The sequence below is a fragment of the Syzygium oleosum genome, unplaced genomic scaffold (genome assembly GCF_021117445.2).
Source record: "Syzygium oleosum isolate NSW1041296 unplaced genomic scaffold, Sole_v2.1 Sole_v2.01, whole genome shotgun sequence".
Lineage (NCBI taxonomy): Eukaryota > Viridiplantae > Streptophyta > Magnoliopsida > Myrtales > Myrtaceae > Syzygium > Syzygium oleosum.
The window spans coordinates 11,356,253-11,371,660 of NW_026607485.1; the positions used below are offsets into that span (position 1 = coordinate 11,356,253).

Consider the following 15,408-nt stretch of genomic DNA (forward strand, 5'->3'; position numbering starts at 1 on the left):
AAATAACATAAAATGGCATCCATCTTGCAGACAATTACACTACTTAAAGAGCAATAAGTATATCTAATCTCCATGTTGCGACAATTCCATCCAATATTAACAAATTACATAATGACTTATGAAAAAGAGAATCTAATTGGCCATTCTACTGTAATGCAGAAACAACCAAGCCAAATGAAAACAACAAAGTCAATCAGTTCACTCATATTGACAAGCTCACCACAAGGGACCTCACCCTAACCAGAGGGCAGAAACAGAGGAGGTGCTATGTAGTTTATGGGAATTGCTAAAATAGAGGGCAGAGTGGATCGAGTAGGATCTTTCGCTTGAACAAATCAGACTATCTTTCCAAAAATAGTCATAACCAGACAATCTTTGCTGAAACAGTCAACCAAGAATTTGATTGAAGAACATGAAATCCCAAGTTATCATAATAAAGAAGCCGTAACTAGACTATCTTTCCCACGATCATTGCATAATGGAATAGTCAACATCTCATTCACTGAATCCATCAGCAACAAAAGAACAAAAACAACCACATCACTTCCCTGAACCCATCATCAACAAAAAAATACAGCCACATCACTTCCCTAAACCCAACCCTCACAAATGGCTATCATTCTTATAGGTCAGAGTTGCGTCCTTTCAATATTTTTTTTCTTTCTTGATGGCCTTGCTACTTTAACTGGAACTTCAACTTCAGCTTCTTGTGATGTTGATTCAACATGTGCTTGTGTATCAATTCTTTGTCTCTTGTCCTCTCTAGCACTTTTACTCTTAACCTAATATTATAAGATTTCATTAATTTAAAAATCGTTGTTAGTAAAAAAGTAAATCTAACAAAATGGAAGTACTTACCGGAAGTTTTTGCCTAGACAATGGTGTTTGTGATGCCGCTAACCCAGCCTTCTTAGTGGGGCATGTTAAACTATTGTGTCCCGTCTTCTTGCAACTTCGACATGTCATCTTCATTCCTACCCTCGACATCCTAATACCACTTGCGACCTCACCTTCCTCTCTTATTCTTTTATGTTTGCGTCTACCAGGCTTCGCCCTCGCTGGAAGTGATTCAGGGGCCTCCTTATTAGTCTTTTTCCAAAATTTCTCTCCTCGTATGGGTTGAATCATGTTCTGATATGCAGCTACGAACTTGGTCTTCTTATAACACTCATCCACTTAGTCATATGCATCCTCTTGCCTATGATTTAGAGCAGAAATGGCATGAGGACATGGGAAGATGAATAGTATCACCATACTAATACGCATACATTTATATGATAAGCAATAAACTTATCTATCACATAAGCTAGGAAGTTCTATCAACCAACATATCAATGAATATAGTGTGACATTGCGATAAGTGATACCTACATCTCAACCCAATATGAAATAGCACTTTATTCTACATCCTCTCTCAATTAGTTGTTTGAATAGACATCTCAGTTCATAAAAATAAAAATCATGCTTTCAAAGTCAAATGACAGGAAAAAAACATTTAGAATGCGTCATTTGCTTCTTCTTCATTAGAAGACGGTAAGGAAATTGTTGCTTAGGAGATTGAAGATCCATTAGGAGACTGTGAATGATTATTACCTGGGTTGGAAGGAAAAGACCAGTTGCCATTTAGTTTGGTTAAATGCAGATACATGTATGACGCGATCACTCCATTCTAAGTCCTTCCACTCATCAACAACACCATCATAGTGGAAAAGCATCACCACAAAATCATTTGACAGAAACTGCAAAGTGAAAATTGACACAGTTAGCCTGGAAAAAAGCTCGAGAAAAATAGGCTAAGCAACAGCCAGAAAAGTCTCCTCACCTTTGTAACCATTTTATTCACAAGATCCTTTTGCTTGATTCCAACAGCCACGGCAAACAAGTTAGACGAAGAACTAAGAGAGCCCTGTCCAAAGATCAAGCAAGTTAATGCATGTTCAGAACTATGATGTTATATCTTCTACATTGAAAAAACTATTGTCATTTCAGGCTGTTTTTTTACCTCTGCAGAATCCCATAACGGCCTCATTTCCAAATCAGAAGAATTGGCAACAATACCTTCTGGTAAGGCCTCACTTCCACGTGGTCCGCATCGATTCTGAAATGAAAACACAAATAAGCTATTAAGCAACAAGTGAGACATCTGGCATGGCACAATTAAATTGAAAGTGATGAAGTTCAAAACTGCCATTCTCTAATAACAAGCACTGGATGGAAGGATGACATACCGCACAAGTGCTGGTGTTAGAGCTCTGTCATATATCAATTATCCTCCAATCCCATCCTGAGAATTTCTGCAAAACATTTTCAATTTCATTCGCAACATCCAGCATATAAACTGCCGGGACCGAGTAACAGTGAAAAAACATGATGATCTGTAGAACTAAGAAGAGTAGGTATCCACCTCTCTGTAATCTGATGCCAACAGCGCACTCCCGATGAAGAGTCCTAGACAAAACAAAGATGCTGCAGGAAAGAAGTTACAGAATTGTATCTCTGTTCTTGTCATTCTATGCTTCCAGCAAGCATTTATCTAACCCTGAAAGCCATAATTGGACTGCAGTCCCATTGCTGTAATACATTTTACATATTCCTGCAAGTGATAGGATCTAGTCCTTAGTCAAGTTATCAATCTTATACTAAAATTATAAAATTAAACTAGTCAAAAACCAATTATTGACTTCAACACAAAATGGCAATTTTCAGTGAAGTAATCTCTTATAAAGTTCATCCAGTTTCAATGAACTCTAAGCAAAGGTGTATAGTCATAAGTGAAAAACTATTGCACCATGGTTATTCAGAGGTAGGTCCATTTAACCGTGAACACCAAAGTAAAATGCATCTCTGGAAATCCTAAGGATAGGAAAACTCAATGATAGTTTGACACTTGTTTATATGGCATTGTTGTGCATTTAAACCTAAACAACACTCGTAGACATAAACACTTACTAAACCTTAAAAAACCCTTAGGAAGTCTCTAAATAACACAAGAGTTACTAAGGCCATGTAGAGTTTGCTCCATTATGTTAATGCTAGACCAAAGAAACTTGAGATTTTTCAAGATTTCTTACTTGGTGGAGTACTGCCCTCCGGGTGCTAGATCCAACATATTCCTCAAGATATTCCTGCACATAATACATTACGCTTCCATAAGAGAAAGAAAAATAGACCAACGGCTTTACCCTATGGATTGCTCTCTCTCTCTCTCTCTCTCTCTCTCTCTCTCTCTCTCTCTCTCTCTCTCTCTCACACACACACTCACACAGATTATCTGAAACCTCTGTCCGTGGAAGCCTAACACATCGACGCACTTCCATGTCCCAAAAGAAAGACTCCAATCATAAGAACACAAATGAATTTACTTGGAGTCCTTTATTCATACAATCACAGAACAACTAATTGTTCTCCCGAAATCCTTATTTCTTTTGGGATGGAGAAAGATTAAGTATTTTTCCTTTGACAGAGATGAAAGGAGGATGCAGTGGATTTTACAATGATGGTTTAAGTACATAAGTACTGCCTACTTTTGAGTAGTGGGTATCCAAATCAACAGCAGCCCTTTGTTCTAGAGTCTTAGCCCTAAAAACGCGGACTGCAATTGAGATGGTTCGCCGGTCAATCTACGCAAATCAAAAGATCATCGTTAGACCACTCAAATAGTGGATCAAGTGTAATATCAGGACTGGATTCAATTTTTTTTGGTTTTAATTGACAATGTAATTGCATCATCAAAACTAATTTAATTCACATGGTAAATAGCACAAGTAGCTACTTAAAACAAGTATGGGAATTTCTTTGGGAAAGTAAAAATGAAACCAATTTCCTTGAGGAAAGTCAAAACAGCTTCCACTCCCCCAATAACAATGTTCCATCATATGGTGAGGTCAAGATACAGAATATGAATGGATTCAAGTAAACAATAAGCAGTTTCACCATTAAAAGGCAAACTGTGAGAGGACCCTTTTTTGCCTAGATGAAAACACAGAATCATCTCAGGAAGACTGCAACTGCGATGCAGAAAGGCTCTCGCTAGATATTGATCTTTCTTAGAATCTCTATTTCAATAAATCATTGTTCCTACACAATATCCAAGGTTAAGTCCTATGTCTCTGCATTGCTTCTCATTTTCACAAGGAAAAGGACTCCTGTAGCTAATCAACGAGAGATCTTTTGAAAAATAACCATCTCTATGATTTTGTGCAGTAGCTATAGCTGGGTTATTCAAGTGATGCAATGAGATCTTTTGAAGATTTTTCCATCTGAATGATTTTGTATGGCAGCTGTGACTGGGACATTCGAGAGATGCAAACTGTGAAAGCAACTTCTACTACGCGCAACATTAATAAGGAACATTCTTGACATGGATTAAAATCGGCAAGTAACCAACCAGTAAAAGTTCATAACGGCTCCTTTCTAAGCAATATATTAGTAAAAAAAATCCATTTCCTCTTGTTGATGTGGTTAAAGCAAAGGATAGGAGCATGGAACAGGCTCAGCATGCAATAAATGAACAACCTGTCTGTAAAGTACTGAATAGCGAACACCCACACAAACAAATAGTTCTTTTAATGATAAAAGAAACCGGTAAGAACATTCTTTCCCCTTTTAGTTTGCATGGAGAAAAATGTCAATCTCTATTCAAAGGAAGGATCATCGCATACTAAAATGAATGCAATACCTTTGGGAAACATTTATAACCTCCACCAGTCACATTGAGCAATCCTAAAGGTAAAACTCTGTTGGGCACCATGGCAGCCAACTTGCAAGCGATCATAGCTCCTGTTTTGACAGCCAAAGAGGGCAGTTAGTCACCCTGAAACAAAAAGGACCCCGATCTGGACACATAGGCAGACATGTCATGGATGTGATTTTTAGTTCATTATTAAGTTTAAAAAATGGCCAGATAAATCCAGGCATCCAGAAATTGCAATCAGAATGGTTGTTTTAATTTCTCATATGAAGAACAGAGCCAAATAAGCATCCATGAAATTTGGGTCATTCAAAACTCATTCATTGAATGGCCAATGACATGGGCTCTTTCCCATCCCAGGTGATCGAGTACAGTAATCGCATCTTTCGCCATAATCTTTGTCCTGCTCCATAAATCACATCGAAAGTCAAAGTCAATTTTTGTTAAAATGTTTTTGGAACAGCACCAAATTATCATCAAACTAAAAGACTAAGAAAGCCATCCAATGTGCACGATTAGTCCAAGGAAAGTTGAAGCTGCATTTAAGCTTTGCACCAACTGGCAACCATTCTCCTGTGAATACGATCCCGATTCAAGAAACTCCACAAAGCAGCACACACTCAAACGAACTAGAAAGCTCACGGTATGCGTCGATTGGACTCACATGTACTCCAACTTGTCGGCGGGCATGAAAATGGGAGCTGATTGTTTTGATAATCCTTTTTCCACTTTTATCAGGAAACCAATTCCAAGTCCTCTCCAAGGACTAGGGAACGTGCTTCAGGTATTTATCCATAATAACTTTCAGTCAGCTGAAAATGGCAGAATTAGTCACTTTTCAATGTCAATGAGATCAGTTCAAGCACTCTAGATTTTGCTGTTCCTATCTTAACCATTATGTTACTTCCATGACAAATTAGAGTACCAACTTAAGCTGATAAGTACTTACTTCCATGACACTATTATATATTGCAATCTCCAATTAAAAGAAGAATTTGGAAATACAATTACTCGGTTTCAGGAATTTTTTTTGCGATAAATGGTTTCTAAATTCAATCTGCTCTACCATCCAACAAATGTGAAAGACCATGTAAGTTGAGAAAAAAACTCACCTCATGCTCTGGAATATAAACAACGACTGGCTGCTTGCATAATTTTGAAATTACCTGTAATGAATTTATGATTGGAACTGGTCAGAAGCTCAAGAAGAAATAAAGTGAGTGCTGCTAGCAAATGAAACTATCAAAATGTAGAGAATAAGAGGACACCACCAGCTCCAATTAGTGCTTGAGAAACCTAGAAGAATTTACAAAAACAAAAGACTACTACATTTGTCCCTAGATGATCCATCATACTGCTCGATTTGAAACCATAGTCAACTCTTAATTCTACCCGAGAGATAAGGAAGAAAAGAAGCCAACCCCTATTATTTCTGTCTTTGCCAAGGGCTTAATTTAACCACGACTGATCTAGTCCCAGAAAATCAAGAGAACTTCCATAAATTTACACTAGCAAAGGGAAGTGCATCACCAACCTGTATGCTGTTTATTAGTTCTTGAGGATGTTCAACCCTCAAACCTACCTGCAAGACACAATAGGAGGAAAAATGACAGTTAATAGTTTCATTTATATCACCAGTATCCATACATTTGGAATGATCTTACTATGCATACAGATCAAGTTGCCAAACAAGGCATTTCCAAAGATGCCAAACATTTTAGTGACAGGACTATATATTTGAGAGGATCAAGGGTCGCAAGTTGAAACAAGGTTGAAGTAGCGATCAAGATCACAATGCAAGAATATAACATTTCATAATTGTGGCTATAAAGAAGATGAGAAGATAATATTAGCACAACAGATGAGAAATTCATTGCCAAATTGCTTCTTTTGCACTGTCACGCAATCAATCAACTTCTCCTGTGAATACGCTCCCGATTCAAGAAACTCCACGAAGCAGCACACACTCAAACGAACTAGAAAGCTCACGGTATGCGTCGATCGGACTCACGTGTACTCCGACTTGTCGACGGGCATGGAGCTTCAGCCCACGCCGCGATTGTCGAACACGCACACCTCGACCCCACCATCACCACCACTAGCGCCAGCTTTGAGAGCTGAGCGGAGCCATTTCTCGGGACAGAGAGAGAGGGGCAGAGGACGAATCGCCAATGGGGGGCTTCGGAGGCGACGGCGTAGGCGGAGGCGGCCGCGTGGTCGGATCTGAGCCACCGATCTTCACGTTAGGGCAAAAACGATGAGAATAAGTTCAAGTCATATCAAATCTTAACCTGAGAATGGGGCTTCAGAGGCAACGTAGAGGGAGATCCGGAGCCCGAGATCGCCAAAGGGGCTTCGGGAGGCGACGGCGGAGGCGCGGTTCGTTACAGACAGCCGAGCGGTGCCCTTTCACGAGACAAAGAGAGAGGGGCAGAGGACGAATCGCCAATGGGAGCTTCGGAGGCGACGACGTAGGCGGAGGCGGCCGCGTGGTCGGGATCTGAGCCACCGACGGGCTCCGAGAGGCGACGGCGAAGGCAAGCGGTGGAGGCGGAGGCGCGGCTCACAAAAAGAGCCGTGCTTCGCGGAGGAAAGAGAGAGAGTAGATGGGTTTTCTGGAAGGGGACGGCTGAGGCAACCCGCGTAGGCGCGGCGGGTTCACGAGCAAAGGAGGCGAAGTCGCGGAGGAAGAAAGAGGAGGTCGGGAGCAGGAGAAATTTTGAGCGGGAGGAGTGAGGGAGAGAGAAACCAGATGAAAAGTGAATTTTTGAGCAGTCGCGGCGAGGCTAACGGAGGGTTAACGGAGAATGGGAGAGAGAAGGGAAAGCGGCTGATTCTTTAGTAAATCTGATCTGTGGGCCCTTCTTGCCACGTGTCTTCCGCTCAATGGTGTTATGTATTGCTGACGTGGTGTATTCCACTCACGCAATATTTTCTCGGTGTTATGTATTGCTGACGTGGTGTATTCCACTCACGCAATATTTTCTCGTCGTGTCCGGCTTCACCAATTGCACATTGAAATGACTACTTCTTTTTTAAGAGAGAGAATTGACACTAAAGATGGACCCCTCCTAATTGCCATCTGGCGGTGTAAATCTGTCCACAGAGAGCAGTAAATTAGGGCCTGATTGTCAATCTTTTCAACCCTAAAGCCCATTTTTAAAGACGGACCCCACCCTGTCACATTCTCTCTCGAGCGACCAACAGAATACCTCGACGATGCGCAGTTTCATAGCAAAGGCAAAAAGCAAAATCCTAAGGGATCGAGTGACATGCTTGCTGACGACGACATAAGTCCCAAAAAACACTATAAATCGAGACACTCCCTCGCTTCTAACTCCAACACCATCTCATACATCCTCTTCCCTAAGCTAAAATGAAGCGCACAATGTCATCCAAGCACTTGCTAGTGTTGCTCCTAGGAGTGGCGCTCTTCGCCACCACCGTCTTCTGCGACGGCCACCACCCTAAACCACCAAAAGAGCACAAACCACCCCACAAGCACCACCCTGTTGGGGGTCGTCGCCTCCTAGAGAACGTCAAAGTCGAGGACTCACAAAAGCCATTCACCAAACCCAAGCCCCCGCACCACCCTCCTGAGCACATCCTCATCGAGGAGGCTGAAAAGGAGGTCTCCCACAAAAAGCCATTCCCCGGAAAGAAACCGCCCCACCACCACCACCCGGGCCACATGCTTGCCGAGGAAGTGGAAGCCGAGGAGGTGAAAAAGCCATTCCCCGAGAACAAGCCCCCGAAGAAAGGCGAGAAGCCGCCACCAAAGCACAAGCCACCGCACGAAGGACACATTCTTGTAGAGGAGGTGGAAGAGGACTCGAAGAAGCCATTCCCCGGGGACAAGACGCCGAAGAAGGGCGAGGAGCCAAAGAAGGGGAAGGGAGAGAAGCCACCACCGGAGCACAAGCCACCCCACGAGGGCCACATTCTCGTAGAGGAAGTGGAAGAGGACTCAAAGAAGCCAGTCCCCGTGCACAAGCCACCAAAGAAAGGCAAGGAGCCAAAGAAGGGGAAGGGAGGCAAGCCACCGCACGAGGGGCACATTCTCGTAGAGGAGGTGGAAGAGGATGCGAAGAAGCCGTTTCCCGAGCACAAGCCACCAAAGAAAGGGGAGGAGCCAAAGAAGGGGAAGGGAGAGAAGCCACCGCACAAGCCTCCCACCGAGAGCTGAGTGCGCCATAGATGATGTGTCCATGCATGTGCTCGTTATGCATTAGGAATAAGAGCTGTGCTGATTACACGTACACTATCAGTGTGATCTTTCGAGTCTTATTGAGTGGGATAGTCTTGTATCGCTACACTCTCGGTCTATAGCTTGTCTTTTGGCCATATTCTGTCTTGGAGTGGGCTCTTTCGCTTTGTATCGGTTGTACGCATGGTGCATTGAGTAGACCTTGGACGATGTAGATGATCGAGTGTCATCTTTCACTTTTCCAATGTTATCATCGATTGTCGACTAACAAAAAGCGTTTCAATATACTTACTTGAAACACCACAATGTTAAATGATGCTGAAAATTTCGTCTTTTTTAGATGACGCCGCAAAGGCAGCAATGATGGGAGAATTACAATTTTATTGCGCAAAACGATGATTCACCATTTGGAGAGGTTGATACATCGGCACAACGTATTTTTGTACTCCATTACTATCGAGGATCTGTAGTCGGCTAATTTCGTATATATCAGAAATTAAAATCAAGCGTTAGGAAAACTGACCTGAAAGCAGTACAACCAAATAAGCAAAATGTTGATCCGAGCCCAACGAATTAACGTCGTGTCCTTAAGACGAATTTGGCCCCTCAATCAGTACCCGAGGATATTGGACAATCGTCTCCCAGGATAGAACGGATCTCGTTCCTCCGAAGCGGTACGTATCCGGAGGACTCCAACGAACGCAATTTTGCAGAACAATCGCACGAAATGACAAATGATGAAGAATGAGAGAGCAGCAGAATGCCGCGAAAATATGAAATGCCAAGAGCACTTTGTTCGGTCATGTATGAATGAATAGTCATCAAGGAATTTCGGATATAGAAGGATGAAACCGAAGAGTCACCAACCGAACAATTTTGTTCGGTCATGTGAACAGTCACGAGCCGAGCCTTAAACCGGTTTGGTTCGTGAACAGGCGCGAAGGGCTTCGGTTTTCGTTCGGGCGAACCGATAGAGAGTGGACCCGGAACCGAACCGAACCGAGCCGAGCCGGCCGGACGGACGGCGGCGGCGGCGCGCGCGCGGGAGGTGGACCGACCTAGCTTGACGTAGGTCCTCTCTCTTCCACAAAAGTGGGGTACCCCTTGGGGCCCAAACCCATTTGTGAGGCTCAACTATTTGAACCCATCTCCCATCTCTCTTCTACCCTATGTGGGACACTTTCACCCACACACTTCTCATTCAATTCTATGGGATTTTGGTTCCAAAATCCCAACAGGATCCACCGACCACCGACTAAACTATTTGCTTTAGAGATATAGGAAACGAATAATCTCTCTCAAAATGAAGGTGGACAGAAGAAAACTCCATGAATTTGAATGCGGTGCAGCATTAATGTTATTTAACACACGTCCTTTTTTTTTTGGGTCAAACACGCGTCCTTGTTTAATTAGCAGTAACAAGGGAGACGGGAAACCTCAAGTACAAAGAAAGTATGGGAATAAAGATGATAGAAAGCGATAGAGGTAAGAGTTACGTATAAATGTGGATCTGATTGATAAAATGAATTCAGACCCCTTTTTATACTTAATGTATTGTTTACATGTTAGAGATATTTAGGATGTTTCCTCTGAATTCTATATCTATTTTGATTATGCATATTTGATTTGATTTTTTTAGATAGTTATTTATTAAAGACTATAAATTGGCCCTTCATGTACTCGTTTCTATTTTTTGAAATTTACACAAATTCCCCAATTATCAATCTTCCGTAATTTTACATTTAATTTGGTATCAAAGCTACCGATCTTGAGGAAACCCCATGCATCCCATCCAAATAAATCCATCCTCGCCGGCCTTTCCCGACGATTGTGGCGGTGTCCACCAGTGAGGGCGAGGGCTTGTTCCTTTTGTTTTACTTGGTTTTTAGAAATAAATAATTGTCCATTTTAATTTATTTAATCTAATTTAGGTATAATTTGAAAAATAAAATAATAAAGAATATCATGTAGGAGAGAGAAAGTAATAAAATGTCACGTAAGCATTTTTCGTTTGTCAAGTTAGATGGAGTTAACAAAAGGACTTGATTGCATCAATTTGATAAATTTCAAGACTTAATTGCACTTTTTAAAAATTTTAAGACTAGCTAAATTACATCTTCATGATAAAATTTAGAACTTTTAGTGTATTTATCCTATAAAATTTCCTTAGGCTAGTAGCCGTCGAAGGATTAAGAAATTTGACATAATCACGTAAACTGCAGAAATTTATATTTGTTAAAAAATATACTGACGCCAACTTCAAAAGCACTCAAATGGAGATGGGGATCTTCACTACCAATAGAAAAGGCAGGAGGTGAACGAAACAGTGAGAAACTACAGATAGAGAAAAAGGAAACAATATAAAATGTTGAGTTAGTGGGTACCGGTTTGTTGTTAATATGTGGCAGAACCAAAAGATGAGAGGCGGACGAGACTTGAGAGGCAGCGCTTGTTATTGTTAGCAAGAGTTAAAAGAGAATTAAGGGTTAACACAGGTTCGTTTCATATCTAGGAATCGGGAACTGAAACTACACATTACTAGTTCCACTTTTTTAGAGCCGAGAACGATCTAATAATTATGGGAACCTGAAACCTTATCAGTTTTTATGGCCAGTTTGATCCGGTTACCGGTTCTACCTTGAATCCATATTAACCCCAAGATATGACGATTTAATTTTTTTATAAATATTGATTAAATGAAACCTGAAAAAACTTGATAACTAGAACAGATAAAATTTGGGATAAGTGTACTGAAAAATGTTGACCTATCTTATTTTATTACTTACTTAAAACATGTGGTGATAATGTGGCACCCACCAAGCGCCATGTCAAACAAAAATATTCAAAATTAAAAAAATACAAACTAAATTAGATTAAAAAAATAAAAAAGCTAAAAGTTAAAAGAAAAAACACCAAGTACACACTACAAGCAGTGGCCGCTGCCACAGCCGTCGGGAAGGACCGGCTGAGGTCGCCAGGCTTCTGCAAGGCCCAGGCAACCTCTGCCAGCCCTTCCCGAGGGTTGTGGCAGCAGCCACCAGTGAAAGAGAGGACTTGTTCCTTTTGTTTTACTTGGTTTTTTGATGTAAAAAAGTCTATTTTAATTTATTTAATCTAATTTAAGTAAAATTTGAAAAAGAAAATAATAAAAAAAAATATCGTGTAGGAGAGAGAAGGTAATAAAATACCATGTCAATATTTTCCGTTTGTCAAGTTGGACGGAATTAACAGAATGATTTGATTGCATCGATTTAGCGAGTTTTAAAATTTGATTACACTTTTTTAAAATTTTATGACTTAATTGCACTTTAGTGATAAATTTTACAATTTCTTATCTCGTAAAATTTCCTTAGTCTAGTGGCAGGGGCAGGATAAAGAAGTTTGACATAATCACGTAAACCTTAAGAAAGAACGGAAGGACGAGGGATGAGACGTCAAGAACCCATGGTCGAGTCTACTACGTCTTCCGAAGCATAATCGAGACTGAAATCCTGGCGAAACAGAGGCATCAAACGATCGACACAGGCCACAACGGATGTCGGCGCTGTTCGAGTCAAGAGAGGATTTTGTCGTGACTAATCCCCGAAACGTCAACCTTTGCGACATTTCACACTGGCTTTTGCGACCAAATTCGTAATGGACGATATCAAATCGTGTAGCCTTCCGATCTGGTCTAACCCTGTGTCTTTCTGTCTCGCTCGCTCGCTCTCTCGGTTCTTTATTCATTGCGGTGGACGATCCGCTGAAGTCGCTGTCGTGGGTGACATGCGCGGTGACATCATGTTATGCCACTGTTCGTAATTAAGTAATCGCAGGTTGTTCTGGGGAGAAGCGAAAGGAAGATGCCGTGTACACGGAGAACAAAAGGTGTCGGAGATTTGTGAGGTTGTTTAGTGAGATTTAGTGTGAATGCCATGCACAAGATATTAAATCGGAATAAGCTTTTTAAATACTTGTTAGTGGTCGCACAAAATTTTTCACTTGATATTAGAATAAGAAATTTAGAGTTCAATCCTTCATGCACATACGTACTTGCCGCTATATATCAATTTGCACACTTCAATTTTAATATGGAGCAATCGACTTCAAGTTGGGTCAGTTCTTAATTGCACGCTTTAATGTTAGTATCGGTGATGGGTTTCACCAAGTGCTCACAAAAGATTGGAACTGAGAATCAAACCGGTTGGTTTTGCGACTGTCAGCTAATCCATAAGTATTAGGGGATGAGCGGTTCCAGAGTCGGCCTAGGTTCCACCTAAAACCTACCTGTTGGAACTGGTTCTTAAATTTTTAGAACTTGAAACTTACCATGCATACTCTAGAATTTAGAACCTACTCTGTTATAGATTCTAGGGACTAGATTTTAGGATCTATCATGTTCTACTTGTATTCTTAATTGAACAATTACAGTGAATTATCCCTTCTAATGACTACTATTTGCTGTTACAATCCACTAATCACAATTTATATTTAGAAACAAAAAAATATAAAACATTAAAAAAGTAAAAATCTCAGTCATGGATATGCCGGGAATGAAAGTTTAGACTAGTAGTTTCAAATTACACACTGATCATCGGACGCCATGGAATACTATAGGATTGCACGAAGATATAGAACAAGAAAAACACAAAATCTTGTTCTAGGTTCTAGGAACTTAACCATAAGAACCAGTTCCCCAATTTTTTGAACCTAGAATCTGCGTTTTGCATATCCTGGAAACCATAACTGCACTGGTTCCTACCGGTTCGGTTCTCTGGTTCTTGGTTCTATTTTGGAACTATGCTCACCCCTAATAAGTCTAAAATAGATAGTTTATTCGTGGTAGTTGGGGGGGGGGGGGGGGAATGTTAAAGTATTTATCTATTAAATCGGTGCTCATCTCCTAAATATTATATCAAAGTCTAGCTTATGCGTGAGAGGGAGTGTTACACTACTTATATATTAGATTGCACATTCGTACAACAACTTAAACTTTGATGGTGTCCCCACAAAAATTTTACGGTGTCTCCAAACACATATGTAGTGACTCGGGGAGCCATGCTCGCCTCCTTATTCAAGTCGATGGGAAAACCCTACATGCATGGATGGTGATTACATAAATCGAAAAAGCTTGAATTGTTAGAGTAAATTAAATATTAAATCACGCCTTCATATAACGGCTTAAACTTTTAAAACAATTAGCAATGATCCCACAAAATCTCACATGATATCAAAGCTAGGGGGTCCCGAGTTTAAATCTTTCCGGGCCCTATTTGCCTCCTTAATTAAATATATCTGCGCTTTGTACTAGGCAAAAAGTCTAGACTAAGTGAGAGAGGGAGTGTTAGAGTAAATTAAATATTAAATCACGCTTTCATATAATAACTTAAACTTTTAGAATAATTGACAGTGATAGTACGAAATCTCATACGAAAATCCTATGAATCTAATAAAAATCCACATTTCCATCCCATATCATGAGCTCGTACTAAAAATGTTTCAATGTTCTTCCCCCCTAGTTTCGTGCAAAACTTTGCTCGCCGAGAAAAAAAAAGGATAAGGAAAAGAATAGGCAAGACAACGACTAGAGGTCCCTGTTCTCGTCCTCTCTAATGCCTTGACGTTTTAGGTAAGTATCAAATCAGAAGGGTCACCATCCGAAATGGGAAACCGAGAAAAGACGCTGCAAAATCTCTCTCTATCTCTGTCAACCAAGACCCAACTTGATCAAAATCTCAAAGGCTCACATGCTTTCCCTTCATCGTGCGGCAATTTGAACAGTGAATGAGCGATGTCACGAAGGCTCATTGGGTTGCATGTGATGTGATTCGTTATTCTAGCAAATCATGTTTGCCATGATTAGGCTGCATCCTCGTATCTTGTGTCTGAAGTTTCCCATACCATCGTTCTCTTCACATATGGAACTTAGGTATATTAAAATGAGAAGCAAGTCCGGCTAGGCATATAGGTTCTACGAAGATAATTTATTCACCGACAAAATATAGAATACTAACCACACATCAAGGGCTCTGTAACACAATTTTTTTCAGAGTATCCTATATAATTAAGTATAGTGAAAAAATGCTTTTGAAAAAATGCAAAGGCTTTTGAATTAAAAGGGTTTTTCGAATATAAGTAATATTTGATAATATGTATTTTAAAACCACATTAAAAAGCAACTTTGCCCTAAATACCATTTAGTAAAATTGTATTTTGTAAAAGACTTTTGTTGATATTTAAAATAAAAAAAAAAGCTGGCCAACCGACCACCATCGCCTACTACCACCGTCGGCCAGATCTGGTCGCTGGCTAGCCTCGCCTGACATCAGGCGAGGCGACTTGAGGTCGCGTGATCTCAAGCTACGCGCGACCTCAAGCATCACCTGGGTCGCGCAACCCAGGTGAGACCTCAGGCAGCGTCGCCGGGGTCGTGCGACCTCGGCGACCACCGCATGGGGTCGCGCGACCTCAGGCGGCGGTCGCCGGGGTCGTGCGACCCCCAGGCGGCGGTCACCGGGGCACTAGCCCTCGG

General features: G+C 41.0%; 1 protein-coding gene, 1 long non-coding RNA gene and 1 pseudogene across 2 annotated transcripts; 1 reads left to right on the forward strand and 2 right to left on the reverse strand.

The window, feature by feature from the left end:
• Window positions 1-445: 445 nt before the first annotated feature.
• On the reverse strand, window positions 446-1,254 carry LOC115668696 (uncharacterized; annotated as a pseudogene).
• Window positions 1,255-2,975: 1,721 nt separating this feature from the next.
• On the reverse strand, window positions 2,976-6,777 carry LOC130140469 (uncharacterized). Its single transcript, XR_008818453.1, has 4 exons — window positions 6,680-6,777; window positions 6,225-6,272; window positions 5,803-5,856; window positions 2,976-3,125 (listed from the first exon to the last, which is right to left on the reverse strand). It is a non-coding gene; the product is annotated as an uncharacterized LOC130140469 (long non-coding RNA).
• A 1,301-nt stretch (window positions 6,778-8,078) lies between these two features.
• On the forward strand, window positions 8,079-8,876 carry LOC115666699 (early nodulin-75-like). The gene has a single exon (XM_056317425.1). The coding sequence runs from the start codon at window positions 8,079-8,081 to the stop codon at window positions 8,874-8,876; it is 798 nt and encodes a 265-aa protein (XP_056173400.1).
• The last annotated feature ends 6,532 nt before the right edge of the window (window positions 8,877-15,408 follow it).